This window comes from Ptiloglossa arizonensis, chromosome 8 (assembly GCF_051014685.1).
Source record: "Ptiloglossa arizonensis isolate GNS036 chromosome 8, iyPtiAriz1_principal, whole genome shotgun sequence".
Taxonomy (NCBI): Eukaryota; Metazoa; Arthropoda; class Insecta; order Hymenoptera; family Colletidae; genus Ptiloglossa; species Ptiloglossa arizonensis.
This window is the reverse complement of record NC_135055.1, coordinates 16,907,379-16,930,642: the sequence shown is the minus strand read 5'-3', so window position 1 is coordinate 16,930,642 and position 23,264 is coordinate 16,907,379. Positions and strand designations below refer to the sequence as shown.

The 23,264-nt window shown below is 44.3% G+C and overlaps 1 protein-coding gene across 1 annotated transcript in view; it reads right to left on the bottom strand.

The window, feature by feature from the left end:
- The window catches only part of LOC143150106 (uncharacterized), a 220,882-nt gene that overhangs the window by 26,797 nt on the left and 170,821 nt on the right, over positions 1–23,264 (bottom strand). The window contains exon 4 of the mRNA XM_076318149.1: positions 10,764–10,820. Coding sequence (XP_076174264.1) covers positions 10,764–10,820 — 57 coding nt within the window. The remainder of the gene's footprint in view (positions 1–10,763; positions 10,821–23,264) is intronic.

The window sequence follows — 23,264 nt, the reverse complement described above, 5'->3', positions numbered from 1 at the left end:
GAATTATATAGATAATGAAAAATGGGGTTGTCTCGCGCCTAAGATAAACGTAAACGGTACGATCAATGACAGAGTTATCATTTACCAGGTCTGAAATGACCCGAATATAGAATATCACGGGTAAATCGTTAAACATGTGTCCCTTTTTCGTCTTAAAATAAAACAACATCAATCCAGACAACGTACCCCTTATTTAACCCTTCAAAATCAATCATCGACACATTGGTTCTATAACTTCCAATTACTTTTTTCTATGAAATTGCACTTGCAATTTTCCCCCAATACACACCCCATTCTTCGTTACTTTCTTATTTCGTATCGCAGCTCAAATCCATCATAAATATAAATATCGCTTTCCTCGTAACGGTTACGCGTTCTCGATCAATAATTTTCCCCAACGTTCCACGATGTTTCGCAAAAGAAAAAAAGATTTATCTCCTCGTTCAACATTCCTCGAGAACTTTCCGTGAAAATTCGCCCCTAACCCCGTTCCCAGTGTTCCCTTCGAGACACAAACCTTAATCATGGCGCGCGCGAAGCAACGGCGAGGAAAACGTTGGTCGTCTGTGGGAACGTCCGTCCCATTAATGGAATCACCAATTGCAGACTTATTGGTTTAATTGCTAATTGCTAGTCCCTTTATCTCTCTCTGCCCCACTCTCCGCGGCCGCGAAACGAGGAACAATGGCGCCGACACCCACCCGGTCGATGGATGCCATTTTCATAAACGTTTCCTCTCTGCTGCCCCCTCTCCGCGTTTCGCGCGTCGTCGCGCGGGCATCTTTCTCGGTCGTTCGAGTCTTCAATTTTCGTGGGCGAGGGAATTAATAATCGCTCCTGATCGAAGTACCACGACTGTGAGCGTTCTTCAAGACGCGTCTTCCCTTTCTTTCAGCGTGAAAGAGGGAACGGAAGTCATCCTCCCGGGTAGACGGGGATGGGGGGGTGGCGTGAGAAATATGTCGAAGAAAGAAAACGTCTTCGAGCTCGTTCCGAGTCGGTCCGTTCCCCTCGTTTCGCGGCGCTTCTCCTTTTCTTCGGACGCTCGAGTTCCACGTCGTTCCGAGAAACAGCCGCTATACTTGTTTTCATTTCCCCTTACGCGATTTGCCGGACGAGAGACGCGCGCGGCGCTGTCTTCTGCACGCGCAACTATGTAGCTCGCGTGCAAACTCGAGAAGGGTGGGGAGGAGGGGGCGTTGTTTCGTTGTTTTTCGTTGCGAACACGCCCGACGGAGGCTCCAATTTGTATGGAAAAATAAATTAATCGCGACCTTGGCTCGATTTCTCGGACTCGGCGTTCGAACGCTTCGAGGAGAGAATTGGAATAAGGGGGGAAGGTACAGTTCTGGCTCGAATCTTTGGGAACTCGATTTCGATATGGGAGACGATTTATTTGTTTATTTATTCATTTACTCGCGGGACGAAACCCTTTGATTTGGAAAGAAGGTAATATCCGAGGAGAAAATAAAAATTAGAATGGGGAGGGAAATAATTATTGTTCGATAGAGGCAAGAATGATTTTAGACTTCTTAAGGATTGTTTCATTGTACGTTTGTGTGTACTATGTTTACAATTTGTGTAATTGCGAGTGTGTTGTGTGGAATTCTCTGTTTAGAGAATTCGATTCTCCGAGTTTGATTTTCTAGAATGAATTAACGATACAGAATTTTGTAATTGTTTCAATACAATTGTATGTATCGTAACTTTTAGTAAGTACCAAATAATTCTTCTTGGAAGGCATTACTGACATTCTTAATTCTCAAAAAAGTGGCTGCATTTAGAGTTTATAAAAATAATATATCAACAAATATGTGTTCGGTAGATAGTACCCAAAAAAAAGTAATAAAAATGTTACACTCTCACGAGTCTTCCATAAAAGTGGAAAGAGTTTCCAACACCGAAGAAATTTGAGAATCACTGTCTCGCAGAAATGAAAATAACCATCGATTATTCTAACAACGATCGCGAGAGAATTGGAAACGTATCAACACCGCAGTACCATCGTATTTAAAGGGTTCGATTCGATCACGTTTAAAAGCTGTAAGAATTCTCGATTTTCGGGAACGATCGTCGAAATATTCGACGATTCGGGACGTCGAATGGAGAGAGAGAAAGGGGTTGAAACGAAGAGTGGGGGAGCGTAGATGGGGGGGAGTCTCTAAAACCACGTTCAGCACTCGGGACGAATCAGCATATTCCGTTTACGGGACGCTCGTTCGGCGGAGGTCGACGATAAAAATCTGAAAATCCACGGGAAAGTCGCGCCACGGAATTTGAATTTGCTCCGTACGGCCAGGGGCGTGAATCCTTCGGGCGGTGCGAGGGAGGGAGAGGGGGGGCTCGTCAACATGCGAAACGAGTCCGCGTTGTCACCCTCGATCCGAATAACAAAGTGAGGCTGCTACCGATGGAAACGTTCGTTAACGGGCTGAACGTTCCCGCTCGCATAACCCCCTTTTTACGAACGAATCACCGGGACAGATTGATCGAGCGTTCTTGGAAACGGGCTTAGAGAATATTTCGATTTTGCGATACGCACCATGCAAAATGAAAAGGAAACGTTGGATAAAGACAGATCGAACAGATCAATACACAACGATATTGTGATTATAATATTTTATACACGTATAATTCTTTGTTGTGTATTTTTATTATTCTAGAGTAATTTATTGCTTGTTTTTAGATGAAAATATACTAATTTGTACGAAATTATTGCTAGTGTAGAAAGGTAAGTATTTTAATATAGAAGTGTACATAAATTTTCCTGTTTTCTTTGAAACATTGCTATTGTGGAAAGTCATAGAAGAAAATTTTGGTCGCGCTACTGTACGACTCTCTAAAGTTTACATTCGTCGCGCAGCTCTCTAGAATCCTTCCTCAAGTCGAGTCAACCGCAAGACTCTACGCAAAGTAAAACTTTCCCGCTGTAGAAGGATCCAGAAAATATTCTACTCCCCTTATTAGTCCAATCTCACTACCGTACGACTCTCTGAAGTTTACATTCAACTCTCGAGAATCCTTCAAACGCAATACTCAACGCAAAATATAGTAAAACAATAGTAAAACGGTAAAACTATTCCAAAAGTTTGTCATTGTCTGAAAGAAAACGCGAAAAGAAAATCACTCCCTCTTTCTAGAAATCTCGAATCACAGCACCCCACGTATCCGAAAAGTTTACTTTCGTCCGTCCCAGAAGTGACAAGAATTCGCGTCTTGGTGGAAGCAACGGATTAACAAACAGAGGGTTCTGGTCGTGGTGACTCTCGGTAGTCCCTCTATCCCCGAGTCGAGTTCGTCGCAAGATCGACGTTTAAGCTTAACGGGAATCGAACGATACGCGGTAAGGCTTTTTGCCGCTAAGCGGAGCGGCTTTTCCAGGGACGGCGCTACAAGAACCGGACGTTCTGGATTGCCGGGCGTGAATGGAAGTTCTTGCGGAAGGGTCGGGAAGCCGTTTCGGCATTCAATAGCGGTTTTCCACGGTCGCCACGGTCCTCCGCAACCATTTGAATAACAAAATCACCAGGAAGACGTATTATCGTCCGCGGCCGTGCGACCGTCGCTACTTCGTGCGAGTTTATCGCGCGGGTCGTTTGCATTCCAAGCGAAACCGATCTCTGGGCGCTGCGAGACGCTCAGGATTTCCATTCACGTCGATCTCGTCCTTCGTCGCGATACTGAATCTCTTTTCCCCGCCAGGTATCGTCTACCAAAAACGTACGCGGTGCTCCAATTCGAGGAAACGGCTCCGTCGCGGATTGCGACACGGCTTACCGCGATTTGCATGCGAGTTTGCGAAACAGAAATTACCGATCCAAGCCTCCGTTATCAGTGTCCGGAGCAACTCGAATCGGTGAATACGGAACAAAGGAGCTCGTCCATTTCCAGAAAATCCGTGACCGAGCGCGGAGAGACGTGTCGCGATAAATGTGAAACCGTGGTACACGATAAATGTGAAATGTTTATTCTCCTGCTAGTAAGGAGGTTTTGAGAATCAATGCGACGCTTCGCGATACTTGGAACTTTACTACGATGTACAACTACGATGTGAAATAATATTAATGGAAAGATGAATTTTTTTTTTATCATTGGTTCTTCGTTAAGGACAATTTTACCGTATTTGTCGGGTGTTTCTGTTTGAAATGAGATCGAAGAGGATACGAGTTGGATCATCGCGTTGAGCGTCTATGGTAAGTGTGAATAGAAGAGAGGTTAATTTAGTAAGTGAAAAATATTGAGTTTATGTTATTGGTAAATGAGTAAATGTTATATAAATTATGACATGTTTGGTCTCGTTTTAATTAGGAAGAACTTAGAAATACGTCGATGAATGTTTCTTGAAGAGAAACGAAAATTAAAAAAATTTGATTGTATCAATGTTGTAAGCAATCAAGTGGATTTTAAAGTTCGACAATTGTCTCGATGCTCGGTATTCTTCTTTTTCGCTTCCTATTCTATTCTATGGTCGTCGCTGTCGACGAAACGCCGACTGTAGAGTTTCACGGATTGTCCTTTATAAATGCGAATATTGGACTCAATGTTTTCACATTTATCGAGAAAATACTGTAAACAGAAATAATAGCGATATCGAGTCCAGGTGGATAACGATCGACAGGTGGAGAAGAATGGAGTCGTAAATTACGCGATTTCTTAGATACGATCAACCACTTTGCTCAGAAAGTTTGCAGAATAATTTTTTTCCTCTTAAGATACGTTTTCATCGAAAAATTTCGACTTTCTTGGCAGCAAATTTTATCCTTTCCAAAAGAATGCGAACAGGTGCTATAATTAATTTACTAGAAGGCATTACAAAAGCAATAAGTGTTGTAAAATTAATTTAGCGTAGGGCATTGAAAAAGTAATAAACGTCGTAAAATTAATTTATTGCAAGGCATTTTGCAAGTAATCAACGTCGTATAAAATTAATTTATTACGCGTTACTCTAGGTGTAACGAATCTCGTGTAACACGCGATTGCATAGAAATGATCGAAAAACCGCTACACTGTCGCGACAGTTACTGCCACGTGAAAACGTACCTTTACACCAGTAACAATGTAGCTCTTTCCGCAACGGGAATGTGGAACCGACAGCCTTATCTATCAGCTGCTCGAGTTTCACGACCATAGAACGCATGGTTTGTTCGCAGCGAGAATTTCAGTTCGTTCTCGACGGTGTCTCTCGACACGAGTTACATAGAACCCTACAATACTTTTTAACGTTTTTTTACTACATGTCTTTCCACTTCCCAAAGGAAAAGAACTAGATTTACTTTTACAGTCGAAAGATTCCAAAATTTATCGCGACACTGGCTTTTCAAAAAAAATATACACTTTACTCTCATCGTTTCATCCCTTCCCAATCTTTATTCACCATTTTGACTATTTCTTCCTCACCTTTATTCCCAAAAGAACAAATATTTATTTTCGAATAAACATCGAATAAGATACACACAATCCACATCCTTTTCTCGCGAGTATCTTCCAAAATTTATTATCACCATTCCCCGATCGTTCTATCCCCCGTATCTCGTCCCATGTGATTTCTTTTATCCCCCGAAATAAAAAATATTATACAAGGACAGTATTTTGAGGTTAGAAAGGCGATTCGACTACAAACCACAACGTTGCCGAAGTCCAGGAATATTTCAAACGTTTCAAACAACATACGATCGAATAAGTGAACTCCTAACCTCACTTCGAGTCTCCTCCTCGATAAAAGTACATCGCCGACCCATAGTAACCGCGAAGTAAAGAAATCCTTCGTTCTCTCGCAATAACTTTTATTTTCTACCAACTTTCCGAACGTACCGTGCCACCGACACCCGAAGGGTTCGGGCCCAGGGAACAGGGTACGGGACCCTCGCGATTTTTCGCTTCTGGAGATGGTCGTCGTTAAACGAGGGGGCTCGGGAGGAGAAGAGGAAAAAAAAGAAGAAATAAAAAAAAAGCAGGACAAAGAACGAAGAAAATCTCGTCGGGAGTTCGCATTACAAAGTATGATAAGGGACTTGGCCGTTCTCCGTTCGAGAGATCTCCATGAAGCCCCGCGTTAAAAGAATCTCTGGTCTGACCATATCGGTCGAACAGGTGTGCCTGTACGTCGCAGGAATAAACGATTAGCGATTCGATTAGCATCCGCGGATCATATCGATCGCGGCTGCTTGCATTCCGAACGACACGGGGCCCGTTCTTTGAGGGACGATTTCGCAACCGGCCTGCATCGACGATTTACGAACCGCGTGCTCGATCATGCGCACGCGCGCACGTGAGCGCGCGAGCCTGGCCCAGTTAATTATCGGCAATTCGTTACCGAGGGGCACCGAGTTAATTAACGACGAGTGGTAGCCGTGACGCCGCCGGCGGCGCGGAAAATTTGCCCGCCCGCGCGTGTTCGGCGCGCTCCTCCCGGCTTACGACCTTGCACTCTCATGTATCCGCGTCGCTGAAGCGGACACGAACTTTTGGAGAACGCAGTGGTCAAATGATCAACTTTTCTCACGTTTTTTCAGTAGGAGTGAATTTTTGGGGAATTAATATTCGTAGATGAATTTTTTTTAAATTTACTGTTCGGTTGTTCGGAAAGTCATTTCGTTTTCCAAAATGGAGAATGTGTGATTTAATAAAATGTTTGTACACTCTGACAAAAATCGTGTTTCATTTTTAGAAAAAAGAACGAAACCAATTTTTGAACAACCTGATATAAGTGACATTCGATTTTAAAAAATTGTATCGTGTTTTTGGAGTAATATGAATTTTTCTAACACTTCTTAACGTTTTTGAGTGTTTTTGAGTATTTTTATCGCCCACTCTTTCTTTAGATTGGAAGAAGAAATATTTGGTTTTGTGGACAAGTGTTTGCAAAATTTTACCGCGAGACCTGACTGTTCCAAATTCTGTACAATTTATTTACATCGTTCCGTCTCTTGAACCATATTCTACGTTTCTGACGATCTCTTTCTCGTTTTTTATTTCGCGAGGAACGGAATATTTCTTTTCACCTTCGACTTCTGGAGAATATAGGTTACAGCCGGTAACTTTTTTCATGTTTTCGAGTGCAATGCTCTACCAGCATTTTCCACGAAAAGAACGAGTACTCTATTCTTATACTCGGATGTTTCCAAACTTGATCGTAACACCCAAGTTTCCAAACTCGCGCAAATTTTACTCGCGTCGTGACGCGCCTCTTCGATCGATATTAATTTACTATCGACCGTAAGTATCCTCGCTTTCGTATTCGTCTAATTGCGTCTCGCCACCTGTCCCGAGCGACACGAACATCGTGTGTACCTGCGGTTCCATCGGCGAACGAAAGAGAAATCGTCGAAAAGAGGGAACGAACTATCCAGAAACGGAAGGGGGACAGCGGGGAGTGAAAAGGATAGACAGGTTTACGGAGGTGGAAAGAAAGAAAAATGGAGCGGGTGGCGGCAGTGGCGCTAGGCGATCGGAAGTGTGTCAAATTACAGAGGTCCGTGATATTAACGACTCCTAATGACATGCCCCCACCCCTCTCCCCAACCGCGGGCCCGATCCCCCCACCCAGGGCCCTCTCGAATCCCCACCAATTCGCCCCCGTATGATTTTCTCCTACCGACTTCCCTCGAACCGGCCAAGGTTGGGGCCCAACTCGGTCGGGGCCCAACCGTGCACAGCGGACCCAATTCACGGAATCGACATTAAAAATACAATTACTAATTGAAGGAGGCTAATAGCAATAAGACAAACAATGGGGCTAAATGCTATAAAGTAAAACACAGGTCGGCGATGATCTTCTCTCCCCTCCCCTCCCCTCTTCACTCGTCTCTTCGCCCCACCACTCTGTGGGACCATTCTCGGCCGCTGTCCCCTCCCCCTCGCCGGCACGATCGTTCGCTCGTTCTCGGTTTCGCCCCCTAACTCGCGAAGACGGATACAGATGCAGCCCGAACTCTCGCGGAGGATCCTACGAGAGTTCTGTCTTAAGTTACGACCGGTTCGGGATTTCCGAGACTCCGGGTCCGCAGCGTCGATTTTTTGCGACTCTTCCACGAGCTTTGTTAGCGTCCCGCCCCTCGCGATACTTATTCTTCATTGAGGGGCAGGGGGGTGGATGCATTTTCGATTCGCCTGGGCCTGAGCATTCCCTCAAGGTCGAATCTGTTCAAACGCGCGGTACTGCTCGATAATTTAGAAAAGGCCCCTGGTGGGACCCGGGGACGAAGATAAGGGACTCTTTTGGAAATGAAAATTTGGATAAAATTGTTCGTCCAGTTGTTCCAGATCGCTGATATCTAAATTAAAGAAGAGGGAGGGATTGTAGAATTTTAATCGATATCGACAATTTAAAAAAGGCCCCGTGGAAATGGCACGAGCGTGGTGGGGGTGAAGAGAGACTGTTTGGAAATTGAATATTTGAGAAAGTCAGTTGTCCAGTTGTGAAAGATCACCAATAGCTAAATTTAAGAAAGAGAGAGAGTGTAAGATTGTAACCAATATCGACAATTTGGAAAAAGGCCCATGGGAGTGGACCCAGAATTGTGGGAATGAAGACGAGACATACAGTCATTATTGGGTATCGTCTGATGGTGTTCCGTAGGAGTGACGCTATGAAAGGGTGAAAAATACTCCATTTCTGAAGAATAGGGATATTTTGAAAATTAAAAAAAATTTGTAACAATGGAAATTTGAGCAATTGTGAGAAAATTTTGAGATTTCCAACGCGTGACTTTAAACAAAGTGACTTTAAACAACGTGAGACGTTGATCGTATCGCCGAGGAACCGATCGAAAAATTGTCTCCGGTAGGACGCTCGGTAGGGGGGAGGAGGAGGAGCTTCGGGTTCCCGTATCGCGGGGACCGTTTCCAAGTCGTCGAGCTATACACCGAGATGGATTTCGAACGTGCCGCCGATCCGCTCGTTAAAGTCCAGCATTCTCCGTCATTACAGTCTCCCGCGAGGAGGCGCGACGCGTTACATTTTGCGACAAGTGACAGCCCCACGAGTGCTCCGGCGCTTTCCAGACAACGAGGCGTATCGTCAGCAGAATTATAGAGGGTTCACGGGTTCTCACGCGAGCCTAAATTATCCAGAATCCTCTCCGACCTGTCGCTCTCCTGTCGCTTCGAGATGTCCCGCGTTCGCGATAAAATCCGCTGGAATTTTTTCCGATTGACGGGTTCAGAATTTTTTTTAAAAAAAAAGGAAAGAAAAATATGGCGCAGCCTAGAAAAGTTTCGACGACGTCGGGGGAGTATTCCACGCCCTTTTACGACTCGAACGATAAGTCCCCCGAGTCTGGAGCAGAACCTGGCGGATAATGCCCCAAGTTAAAAGGCCGGTTATACACCGCGAAAGAATTCTTCGAGGTAAATGACAAACCGCCGCGAACCCGAGTGGGCGGTGCTCGCCCGGTGTAATTGGTTTTATGACATATTTTACGTGGAAAAGGATTAGCCCTGAGAGAGAGAGAGAGGGGAGGGGGCCCACGCGGAACGCTCTGGGACCTAGCGACTAAGAGGGGGTTGACCTTCCGTTCCGTGTACTTTACGACGGAATACTTTAAAGACTTTTTGCCAGGAGTTCCTTGATCGGGTAACATCGGGGTAATCGTGTACTCTCGGAGAGGAACGGTTGAGAACCACTGTCCGTGGACTAGCTTCTTATTTACGTATTCTTGAGAGCGTAGCGTGGTAGCAGGGAACGATTTTTAATCGTTGGCAAATTAATTCTTTTTCCGTACATCACACGGACCGATCCACTTACGAAAAGCTATTATATATAGTTAAGTGTTAAAATCTGAGAGGTGAGCATTCCTGCCCAAAGAATAAAGAAAAAGTAACCTCGAAGGTTAAGAATCTTTCAGATGTACCCCGTTTCGTAAAAATTTATCTAACTCGTCATATTTGGAATCTTGTCCACAAAATACAAAATCTGGAAACACATATCCGTGCTCAATCTCAATTTTAAGGGATGGAGACAAAATGAACCTCGAAGGTTAAGATTTGCTCCGTTAAAAGTATTTTACACTCCATTTCATTCAAATGTATTATTGTATCTAAAATTCATCTTGCCCTTGAAATACTTCCTAAAATCTAATAAATATGTAATTGTGCCTACCGGGTACAAAAGTAAGCTCGAAAATTAAAAATCAGGCTATTGAGTATATTTTTGTCGTTTCCTGAAAATTTTTCTAAGAAGATCATAGTAAAACACAAGATCCAAGGTACGAAGGACGCATCCATCAACGATCGTCCTTCTGTATCCTTCGTCGCGAACCAATTCCATTCCACCCGATTAATAAAATCCCTGTTGCTCGCTCACTCGCTCGCTCACTCGCTCGCGCGCGCGCGCACGCACGCCCCCTCGGCTTCTTTGCGGTCTGAAAATTTCTCAATCAATCCGCTCCTTTCCCGGCGATTTTCTGCGGTCGCGTCACACAACGCGAGCTCATCGTTGCAATTAAACGTTGCCCCGTTGCACCGGGCGTACCGGCAAAAAGAGGGCTAAGAAATAACGATGCGGATTTATAATGCCGATACCTCGCCTTTCGCTCAGTCCGCCGTGTCGTATTATTCGTTTGTGAAATTTATGTTCCTGCCATCGGCGAAGGTTAAGCCCTTCGGTACGTTAATCGTATCGCGGGCAGAGAGACAGAGAGAGAAACAGAGAGAGAGAAGAGACAGAGAGAGAGAGGGAGAGGGAGAAAGAGAGGGGAAAGGAGAAGGAGCGAGGAAGAGAGGAGCGGACGACAGACGGACGATGAAACTCTGTGCAAACTCACCTTGTATGGATTCCGGCGAGGCTGGCTCCTTATCGATTCGGCCGAGCGCGTCGCTGGCTGCAACAAAAAGTGCAACGGGGCCTCGTTAGTGACGTCGCGTTATAAAACCGACCGGGAAACTCGGTCTTTCTCTCGTAAAAATGATAGACCGCGAAAAGAATTTCCCCCTTGCGCCACGCGTTGCTTATCCTTACGCGAGGCTCGCGAGCGATGATCGTTCTACGCGGGGATCAATAAGCGAGGCTTATCGATCGGTTTCTAGTCGACGTATGGGTCTTCAATGTGGACTGTACAGATTTTTTAAATTATCTGCTTGGATATCTTTAAGAAAAAAATTTCAGTCGAGAGGCTCGCTTACAATGATAGTTTTCGCAGGGATCAATAAGCGAGGCTTATCGATCGGTTTCTAGTCGACGTATGGGTCTTCAATGTGGACTGTACAGATTTTTTAAATTATCTGCTTGGATATCTTTTATAAAGAAAAGTTTCTGTCGAGAGGCTCGCTTGCTATGATCGTTCCTCGTGGTGATCTTTAAGCGAGGGTTATCAATCAGTTTCTAGTCGACGTATGGGTCTTCAATGCGAACTGTACGAATTTTTCAAATTACTCGCTTGGATATCTTCTTAAAAAAAGATTTCTATCGAGAGGCTCGCTCACAATGATAGTTTTCCGCAGGGATCAATAAGCGAGACTTATCGATCGGTTTCTAGTCGACGTATGGGTCTTCAATGTGGACTGTACAGATTTTTTAAATTATCTGCTTGGATATCTTTTATAAAAAAAGTTTCTGTCGAGAGGCTCGCTTGCGATGATCGTTCATTGTGGAGATCAATAAGCGAGGCTTATCGATCGGTTTCTAGTCGACGCGTGGCTCTTCAATACGAACCGAATAATACTTAGAATTATTGACTTGGATATCTGTCTGACATCCAAAATTGAAGGTTTCTTAATAGACAAAACTATTTCGTCCAGTATACAATTTAATTCTAATTTTAGTAGAACGTAACAACTTCCACAGAGTCTTACCTCGCTAATCGATTAAACTTCTCCCTCGATAATTGAACAGGAACGTAATTCACGACGAAGCGTTCACTCTCGCTTCACGAAACATTCGGTATTAACACAGCCTCCGCCCAACTGGTGAATTTCTCAAAAGTCTCAACCCCGTTCGGCGAACAAATAAACAAAATTACCAGTCCCGTTCACAGTGGGTATCATCGACCATCAAAACGCACCGTCTGCACGAAATTGAAACGACTTCGGTACGCTAATCTCTTTCCCTCGATCTCGTACGAAACTCCCCGATTCCAACGAGTGCAACGCGCGCCCCTATAATTTCGTGAAACTCGGTGCCCTCATCCAGCCTGATTAAACCAGAAGGGGGGAGGGGGCGTGATCGCGATCAGGAAGATAGCGTCGGGACACCCCGAGTCGTTATCAATCAGCCTGAATTATGCTAAAACGCGGACCAATCATCGTGACACATGGCCGTGCCCTCCCGCACGGGGAATCGCGATTCCCAGAAACCGGGGTGACCCTCGATCGATATTCAAATAATCTATTCGAGTCCCCCCTCCTTCTATGGGGGAGCGTGTGCTCGTGGAAAGAAGATGGTGGTAATTCGGCTCGAGGATGACCACTATACGTCACGTGGGGAGAGAAGGGGGTGGACGAAGACCCGTCCAGCCGAGGGCGGCCACCTACTACCCCCTGGGGGGTCGCAACTCACCCCTGAAACGACTGTATTCAGATAATCCCACCTTTCCTTTCCTTTCGTTCGCTTTCCACGGACCCACTCACACGCAAACATTTCAATACTGCTCGCCGGATAACCTACCGCAAATACGACCGGATCTGCGCGTTCTCCGTCGTTGGAAAATAACAGAGACCCTAACGATGACATATCGATGGAACAGGGGCCGAGGGGTGGGGGAGCGAGTGGGTGAGGAGAAACGGGAGCGCTGATTTCTGCGTCACGCGACCTCCTTGAGAGACACTGGAACGCGTGACGCGTTGACAGGGAACGTTGACTCTCCTCACAGCTGTCAATGTTGTCCAACGAACTGAAATCACGAGGAACGGAATTTTTCGGGGAAACTCCAAGTGAAAGAACGTGAAACGTTCGAAAAGAATTTTTGAAGTTTCAGCTGTCAATATTGTGAAATTTTGAATCACTGAGTAGGAGAGTAGAATTCTTCGACGAGATAATGTGGGCTTGTGGTGGGATTATATATTTTTCGGTGGGAGTGAATAAGTATCTTTGAAAGTATGACAAATTTGTCATACCAATGTTATGCGACAAGATATTGAGCGTAATAAAATGTTGAGTAATCAAATTTACTTTATTTCCTACAAATATTCCCCTACTCTTGTAAGAGGGTGTATACACCATCCCTAAAAATTTTGAAAAATTTCTCATTTAATTCTAAAAACCCTAAAGAAAGAGTTGTAATACTTTCTGCACAATCTTTCATATTTACTTTATTTCCTACAAATATTCTCCTACTCCAGTAACGGGGGTGCACGCGTCATATTTCCAAGAATATCTCATCACCGCGCTAAGTAATCTCAAATCGACGAATCGCAACGATTACGTAGAACATGGACGCGCGGAGGACTACGGTTCGCGGAATTAGTTGCAAAAGTCTCGCGTATTCGACAAACGGGCGACTAAAAAAGGGAAACGGTGCCGGGAATGCGAGTACCGTGGCGTCCGAGCGATTGTTGCGCGCCGCTGAAAAACGGACAATGCGAGATCCTTGATGCACAGGTTTTCATTATTAAACGAAGGACTGCCGTCGGAAACTGGCACACGCTTACATTAAATATGAACACCGACCTCGTTCGTGCATCCAGTCGCGGATCGACTTTTTCCACACGCGCGCATTAGTCACAAGCGTACAATAACGCCTCGAGCGATATCCCTTGCCGATTCGAGAAAGAGAGAAAAGAAGAAAAAAAAAAGAAAAAGAAAAAGAAAAAAGGAAAAAAGGTCGATTAAAGCACGGCCGGTATGATCCATAAATACCCGAGAGCGCAACCAACCGACTTCGATCAGTGTCATCCGAATCGTTACGATGATAATGCGATCGAGCCGGAGACGCTTCGAATTAACCTGAAAATATTTTTCCTCGACTACGATTCTCGCGATCGAAGTCTCTCGTGCGGTGGACATCGTTGGAAGAAAAAAAAAAAAAAAGGAACAAACTTCTCGATAAATACGATCGGCCCTGTTCCCGTGGAAAGCCTCCGGAGGATCGTAAAAAGTTCGCGCTTCTTTCGTATTCACGGTTCTCGTCGCGAACCGGTCACTAAACACGTCGTCCTGTTTCCATCCGCTCCGTAAATCGTTCCTGGATGCATAAACACGCGGGTCGGTTTATTTCCTGGTGGTATCCACCTTCTCCGAGGTCGAGAAACTTTCAAATCTACCTGTGACGCCTTGCGAGTTATTCCCGAAAATTTCCAGTTCGAGTTCTTCGATCTCTGAGACGCTCGCATGGAATGTTTTCGCTTGTTTGCAGCGTTGTGGAAGATTGCGCACAATTCGTGCAAAGTTCTTCCAGGTTTGAGGTTTCTAATCTCGTTTGTTTCTTGTTTTAGAGAGGTATTATGCGCGTTGCAAGACGCGTTCTTGTTCCTTTTAAGAAATCTCTGAACGCTCGAGTGAGGTTATTTATTCCGTTGGACTATACGGGGCGATGGAGACAAATGTTGCACGGTTCGGAGTACTTTTCCAGGATTGTATGTAAAAAAAAGGAAGCACTTCAGCTGCACGGTGTAATTGCAAACTTTCCTTAATAGGGAGTACGGTCTTTTTTTGCAACGACCGATCGCTCTGGACATTCTGCGTACGAAAGTATCGGGTGAGCTCTTATTTTAGAAAAGCGTCGATCAATTCTAAACCTACGTTTACTCGGAATTTTTATCGTATTATTAAATTGCTCAATTTTCGTTCTCTTATATTGTACAGGGCGATGGAGAAAAATAGCACACGGTTTAATTATTTTTCCGGGATCGTTTTCGAAGAATTAAATATTTCACTTAAAAAATATAATCGCAAACTTTTCTTAAAAAGGGGCATCGCAAATTCTAAACCCAAGCTCAATAGTTACACTCGAGAAATATTGCACGGTTAAATTATTTTTGGATCATACTTGAAAAAAAAAACACCACCTAAAAAATATAATTGCAAACCTTCCTTAGAAGCACTTTTCTCGCAATAACCAATCACTCTAGATATTATATACATAGTGTACTTATTTTAAAAAAGTACCAATAAATTCTAAACTTACGTTTACTCAAATCTTTCACACTACCATTAAACTACTCAAGAGTCACATTCGATCACTCTTTCAGTCAGCTACAATTTTCAAAACACCCTACAATTTTCTACTTATACTCCCTTAAAAGTTAAATAAATAACAACAAATAAATTCTAAACCTACGTTTACTCAAATCTTTCACACTACCATTAAACCATTCAAAGTCACATTCGATGGCTCTTTCAATCAACTACCAAAACACCCCACAATTTTCTACTTACTCGTACACTCCCGTAAAAAAAATGAGAATTCCCGTTAAATAAATAACAACGTTCCCTATTCTAATATCGATCGATCTCCCGCCAAGAAAGTTGATATTTCTCAGCAACATTGAGATTCTCGTGTTCCACCGCATACGGGCATCAATCCCTCGTTGTTGTTGGCGAACCAGTCACTTATTAATTCTACCCGATCGCCTTCTGACAGGCTGGAATAATCGCGTGTCCGTCTCCAGCAACCCCTTCTCCCTTAGTATTCATAAAGGTCAGCCGTGTGCAAGTGGCACCTATCGTGCACGTATTCCCCATTCACCCGGTTACGTAGACGAGACACCTGTACAGCCGACTCGACAGCAACGCGGACAGGTGAACTCTACGGACTTTCGGTGTCCATCGACGAGCTGGATCCACTGGAAACTCTCGATCCGGCCGATCGACTCCAAACAATGCAACGAGACGATCGATTTTCACCCTATATGGTCCTTGGAAATTTCCCCTCGTTCAATACTTTTACAATCGTTTCTTTGTTTCCGTTTCTTTTTTCTCTCTCTCTCTCTCGATGCTTGTTAGAAGTTCCAATAATGGCGATGGTATCGATCGGGTATCGATGTTTAAAACGATTGCATTTCAACGTTCGTGTTTACAACAATTTGTCCCACTTTTCCAGGATTTTTTCTCATTTGTCAATTCTTTCTCGCGAATTGTTTCACTCGCGAATCGATCGAGTGTTTTGTGTACCGTAGTGGTCTTGTTGTAGTTTGTTTCCATTCTTGAACTTTTTCTCGAGAATTTATCAATGTTTGCCTACTGTTCGTTTAAGTGTCTTCTTAAGGTACTCTCGATACAATTTTTTTGTTTCTTCTTTAATTTTTCAATTTTTTCTCAATTGGGTTTTGTTATTTGCGAGTTGTTAGTGAATCCTCTTATGTTTATCGTATCCTTGTCACGGTAATTCTATCGTAAATTTTTACAATCGTCGTAATTTTAATACGTTCGATTAATTTTTATCAGAAGTATTCCCTCTCGGTATATCGGAAATATTCAAGACTTCTTTTTCGTAATATTCTTTCGGTACTTTCATCGAAGGTATTTACATTGTTCGAGTTAACGACGAGAAATATCAATTTTTCAAAGTTTCTCTCTTCAGATATCGAAAAAATGAGTACCTCGATTACTCACGAAACTGCAGTGGAATCGTTCCACTCGAATGAACATCGAAAGCGCAGGTGGAACAAGAGCGCGGGACACCATTTTGCAAGACGCGAACGATCTTTAGTTCCACGCTGGAATAAAAAAAACCGACCTCATCGAAAGACAAAAGAACCGTGGAAATTTATCCTCGATCGATCCCGGATTTTTCGAAACAATCGATACTTTTTTCGATGATTCATCCTCGATGCGTTGGCAGTAGCTATGAAGAACTATTCTTAATTTCCAATAGTTTCGAACAAGCTAACGACACAATAATGCTGTATCTAAATTTGTAAAAGACTAGATTTAGAATAAAAAATATGTTACGAGATCGTGATTGGTAGAAAAAGACCCGAGAAACGCGCTGGGATTAAAAGAGTAGAAATAAATAAAATATGTCAAAAGCAAATAAATATCTTATTTTGCATTCCTCTACTCGAAGTGCTCCAACTTTCGTAGTGCTACCTTCTACTCCGATCTTACGTATGAAACCTTTTCTTTTTTACTTTGAGAGAGGGGGAAAAAGTTTCAATTTTCCAAAAATTACAATAATCTTCCTATAACAGAATTTAATAAACCTGGACATTACACTGTTTAAATTTGTCCTATACACTTTCGATACAACTCAGAACGAATCATCCATGTGATAGAAAAGTCGAGAGTATTGTTAAATAAACATACAACAAAAAATATATCAAAAACAAATACTTTACTTTACGTTTCTCTACTCGAAGCGTTCCACCTTTCGTAGCGCTACCTTCTACTCCAATTTTACGCATAAAACCTTTTCTTTTTTTTTACTTCGCGAGAGTGGGAGAAAATTTCGATTCGTCAATTTTCGCGAGAGCGCGGGAAAAATCGAGCAACGATTGGTGGACACGAGCGAGTCGTCCCGAAAATCGGATCGATGCCCAACCGTCGTTCCGGTCCGCGTTCTTCCTTGGCCGACAGCGTCCAGCGGGAAACGAGATTTTAATATTTAAACCGCGCCACGATACAATAAGTGTAATAAGCATAGAGGCGACCGTTGGCCGGCGCACAAGAGACGGTTGAAATATTAATGCTGACATTTCGTTGCTTTGCGGTAGTTTAACCGCACCGTTCGTGGCCCCCACTCTGTGTACCGCGTCTACCCCACTCACCCCGGTTTCAAGGCTGCGGTTTCCGGGGGGAACGATATTGCACCACGGCCATTCCTGTCCGCGATATATTCTAATCGCGCTGAATTCGCAGTAACCGCGCGTTTTCCCGACTTTTCCATTTTTTCTCCCCCTCCTCGCCACACACCACCCCCTCTCTCACTCACCCCAGCCCCACTGTGTCCGGTTTCACGTTCCCTACGCCGTACCGTGGTCGAGGAAGCATCATGAATACGGGATGCGGCATCTGGATACATCTAGTTTGCGTGGAGCCGACCGTCTCATCAATTTTTAAGAACCGCCTTGTGATACGTATGCACCACCCTAGATCCACCGATATGGAAACCCGCGTTTGGTTATCCACGGGGGTGTAAGGAGGGGGCTGTGGAAATCGGCCACAACGGGCGTGAATAGCGATGAGAAATCGACGCGAGAGACTCGTCCAACTGATTTCGCGCGTCCTTCCTTTCGATTTTTCAACGAGGTTCGTCGATTCGGGTGCAGGGACAATGGGAAGGTTTCGAAGGGTTGAAATTTAGGTACCAGTTCGGAATCAGAAGAACGAGGAAGAAGATTCCAACGATTGGAGTAACTTCTTGATGATTTTTCGAGAGTTTCAGTTTCAGAGGGGGAGGATATTTTAAAAGATTCTAGTAATCTTCTGGGAGTGTCCTAATACTTTCAAACGGGGTGGACGTGACATATTTGGAAATTCTTAAGGGTTGGACTCTAGTCCTTTCAAAGTAATAATCTAATGATATTGTAATTACTTTCTAACGACTTTTCGGATTCATTTTATGTTCTGTAAGTGTTCTAATACTTTTGGAGGGAAATGCACTTTAGTACACTTTGTTTAGAATTAAATTCATAAATATTGTTTCTTTCAATAGAGACTCAATTCAAAAGCTTCTAGCCAAAGCATAATTTAAAAGTAAAAAATTTCTAATTAAATTTCAATATTATGCAACATTCTTTTGCTCTACGAACACCTTCAAACGCGATGCAATTTTAAAATTGTGCAATTTTTGAATTCAATCGCACCTTGTCAATTTTAATATTCTTCACTGTATCGTACCCAAAGTGTTTCCATTCGTTTACCAATAAATATCATTAATACAATCGTCTGGCCCAACTTCTCATACACTTTCCGAGTACTCGTTCCTCTCAAACGTGTTTCGATCTATTCATCGTTTCCTCGATTGCTCCAAACCAACAATACCGACGATTCTCTCCGCTCGAGGTTCTTAGGCATCTCGTTTCGAGTATTTCACTCTCCGAAACGTTCTCGAATTACCACGATCCATTCCCCGCTGCAAATGGGCATATACTCGAGACACACACGGGGTAGCAAAGGGTTGAGATAACGTGGCGAACAAACCACCCCTTCTGTCACGGGGGAGAAATCCTAATCTTCCGGATAGAGGAGAGAAACTTTACAAGGAACGAGAAACAGACGTACGGGGAGTTAAAGGACAGAGAAAGGGTGGCGAGGGGGTGTCGGGGTGGTGGTGGTTGGGGAAGAAATGCAGCGTTCTTGCACGTGAGTCGAGACTTTTTCCAATTACAAACGGCGCCATTCGCGACCCGGCTGGCGGCGATTATTTTTAAAACAAGAATATTCCCGTCCGCCCCGGGACATAATGAGGAGGAGAAGGCGCGGGGGTGGGAGGGTGGGGACGGTTCGGAGGGCGCGATAATGGCTGCCGTTATGAAGAAATCAACCCACCCCCTCTCCTGCCACCCCTCCCGTACCCGACGCGCCGCTTCTCTGCCCACTTGATCTTCCGTCTCCATGGCGACCGCCTTGTCCAACCGACCCCTGCACCGACCCGAAGGGGGTGGTTGCGAGCATTCTCTCTTATTATGAGACTCGCTCCACCCGCGAAAAGGTTGCAACCTCGTTTTCCTCCGCAGCGCGGCCTCCAATGACTTTCGAAGCTATTGCCGTCGCGAGAGGATGGAACGCGTTGGCCATTAGCTCTTATCGAGGGGGGTGCAACGGACGGGGGTGCTTTTAGTACACGGGGTGCATGTTAAATACGGAACGACGCTCGTAGCGGTAGCGAGTATTCGAGATTTTGGAAAATTTGAAGAGGATGTGGGGGAGATTTTGATTCTTGTGGAGCTAAATTTGGAATTTTGGTTGTTGAGTTATTTTGGGGAATTTGAGTAACTTTGGAGTCTTATGTTAGGATTTTGGAAAGGTAGGTGGGTTTTTTGAAAAATTTGAGAAGGAAGTGAGGGAGATTTTAATTCTTGTGGAGCTGATTTTAGATTTTTGGTTGTTGAGATATTTTGGGGGAATTTGAGTAACTTTGAAGTCTTATGTTGGGATTTTGGAAAGGTGGGTGAGTTTTTTGGAAAGTTTGAAGAGGAAGTGAGGGAGATTTTGATTCTTGAGGAGCTAGGTTTGGAATTTTTGGTTGTTGAGATATTTTGGGGGAATTTGAGTAATTTTTAAATCTTATGTTGGGATTTTGGAAAGCTTGGTGAGTTACTTGAAAAATTTGAGAAGGAAATGAGGAAAATTTTGATTCTTATGGAGATAATTTTGGATTTTTAGTTGTTGACATATTTTGGGAGAATTTAAGTAACTTTAGAATCTTACGTGACGATTTTGGCAAGCTCGGAGAGTTTTCTGAAAATCTTTTTGCGGAATTTAAGTAACTTAGGATCGATGTTAAACTTCTGTGTAAAATTTCATCGATGGAAAATTACAATATGAAGATTGAACATAGAAGAAAAGTTAGAAATTTCAATAACTTAAAATTAACGTTAAAATTGTACATATCAAATTTTAATTTTGCAAAAATTACAGCAGAAGAGTTGAACGCAATTTCTTTTGTGAAATTTTCAGAAGAATAACGAAAGAGGAAAACTTTGATTCGGAGAACGAATCTTTCAAAGTCTACGTACAACTTTTTTCGCAAAACGAGGCGAATGAAAAATTAAATACGATATCGAGTGTCTCGTGGAATCGATGCATCGCCTCGTAACGTCTAAACCCAAATAGAGACGCAAGAGTACGATGACGCAACGACCGACACAATCGAACCCACCCCTCTGGTCGTCGAACTCACGTAGCCGTGACAGCGGCACGTCGAACGCTCGTACCCCCGGCATAAGTTTCAAGGAAGCCGCGCGGTCTTCTTCTTCTTCGCAATCGACAGCCCGGCAACGAAGCGAATAACGAGCACCCGTGAACGTTTTCTACTTGGCCACGATAATTTCGAGACATAAAGACTAACCAGATCGTTTCCTCTGGTCAAGGATTTCCAGGAATCCCCGATGTTTCATCGAGACTCCTACTCGCGCCCTGGCAACGCTCCTGCCCCCACCTCTCTAAATTCCACGAAGCGTAACGAGGATAATACGGGCGCAAAAACGGTCCCGGAGACTGCGTTTCATCCAATTAGACGTTCACGGTGGCGCGTACCCGCCGAGGAGGCGTCGAATCGATCGATCATCGGCCCCCCGTGCCCCGATAATTGCTCGCGAAACGCTCAATCCCGCGGTAAACTCGATGGATTCCCCGATAATCGCTCGCGACTGTAGTTGGTGATTCGATGGACGTCAGAGGGGTGGGGAGGGGTTCGGTGGTCCTTCGACGCTCGTGCACGCGTCGAAACGCGGGAAATGCATCACGAGGGGGGACAGGGGGCATTGAAGAAGAAAAAAAAACACAGACACCCGATAGACAAACGAGGGAGAGAAGAGAAGAAAAAAAACGATCGCATCCGGAGAGAAATTATTCGAAATTGATGAGGACCCTCGAGAAAGGGATTTCACCGGGGGAGGGGGCACGTGGATGGATAAAGGGGTTTCAACGAGCCCCCCTCCATTCTTCTTTTATTGGGTTTTCATTCTGTGACACGCGCGCGACCTTGCAACCCCTTTCTCCGCGGAGATTTCCGGTGTCCCCGCCTCGGTTGGCTCGGGGGTCGATTCGAAAATGGCGTCGTAATTTACAACGAGTTAATTCGACGCGATTTGCGGGGAGGCTCGGTGTAATAACGTTACACACGGTGCGTGGTATTTATATCGCGCGATGCCCATCGACCTTCTGGCGATTTATCGTCGCGTTGTTCGGGGACCACTTCGCCGATGAAGTCGAGGACGCCTGGGGCAGCAACCAGCGGATACTACCGTGAATGAAGACGTGGAAGCGTTGCGATGGAAAATGTACAGGTTACACGTAAACACGAATCGTTTATGGAAGACGAACCTTCGAGGATACTGATCTGAATACAAGTGGAAATTTTTTAGGAGTGTTGAAAGTTAAGTACGAATTTAAAGAAAGTTTGAAGCTCTGATCGAGCCTTGTAGTGGTAGATTAATTATTCAAGGGGGGAGCTGAGACGTAGGGGTACATTCTGTGAGTTGTTTCGAATGTACTATCGATGAAGATTCGATGACGATTGGGTGAATCGGAAAATATACTGGAAGTGTGACGTCAGCCTGATGCTACGTTGATTGACAATTGTAAGATCGAGCTACTGAATTGTCGATTGTTCAAAGATTTTTGAATAAAAAGCGTTTCTTACGTCGAATCCAAGCTGTAACTCAGTTACATACCATTTATTATTTATAAAATATAGAATGTCGAGATAAATAGCTTCTTATACTCAACTTTCATCTATCAAGAAATTTATCTTGTATAAATAAAAAGAAGAAACCATAAGAAATTACAATCTTCGTAGATCTAGTCACACAGAAATCGTACAAATATTGCTAATTTAAAATTACTTATTATATTTACAATACCATACTCGTAAAATGGCAAATAGTGAAACTTCCCCCATTTTTTCACTACCAATTTACCCCACAACAAATCAGCCTCGCGTACAAACCTTCATAGATCAGATCAAAATACACAGATAACGCAAATTAAAAATTCCTCATCGCAGCTACAATACCATACTCATAAAATGGCAGATAGCCAATCTTCCCCACTTTTCACTACCTAAAAGAATACACCTCCTCGTAACCAACAATCTAACCCCGTACAAGGAACCACGATCTCCACAGTCTCGAAATCCCACGAACAACCCTAATTAAAATTCACCGGTACTCCAAAACGCAACAACACCCTTTCGAAAACAGAAAACGGGGGTCAGGGAGGCCCCCGGAGCTCGTAAACCGGCGTCGGCAACAGAAGGACGCGATCGTCGACTGGAGCGTCGCGGCGCGGGGCGTTCAGTTTCGCACGTACCTTATTACGGTATTTTCGTTCAAATTACCGTGAAACTGTGCAGACACGTACGTTTGGTCGTAGCTTGAGGACGTTTCGTTGCACGTAGTGGAGAACGAGGGGCCATTAACGGCCTCGCAGGGACGCATACGCGGACGTTTCGACCGTGGGGGTGGTTTTCCAGGCGACTCTGAGGCCGTACGGGGGTGGAGGTCGAAGTGGGAACGTAGGAACAGGAGAGGGGCGAGGCGGGGACGAGCGTAAGTGCTTCACGCGGAGAGGTAATGGAGTCTCGACTTATTCGTCGGTGAAAGAGAGAATCGAGAACCCAAGAGAAAGGAAAGAGGATCCTCGCGGCGGATCCGCGCGACGCCGCGGCGTGAACGCGAGCGTCGAGGCGCGGCCGGGTTACGTCGCGGATTGTGATTAACGAGCT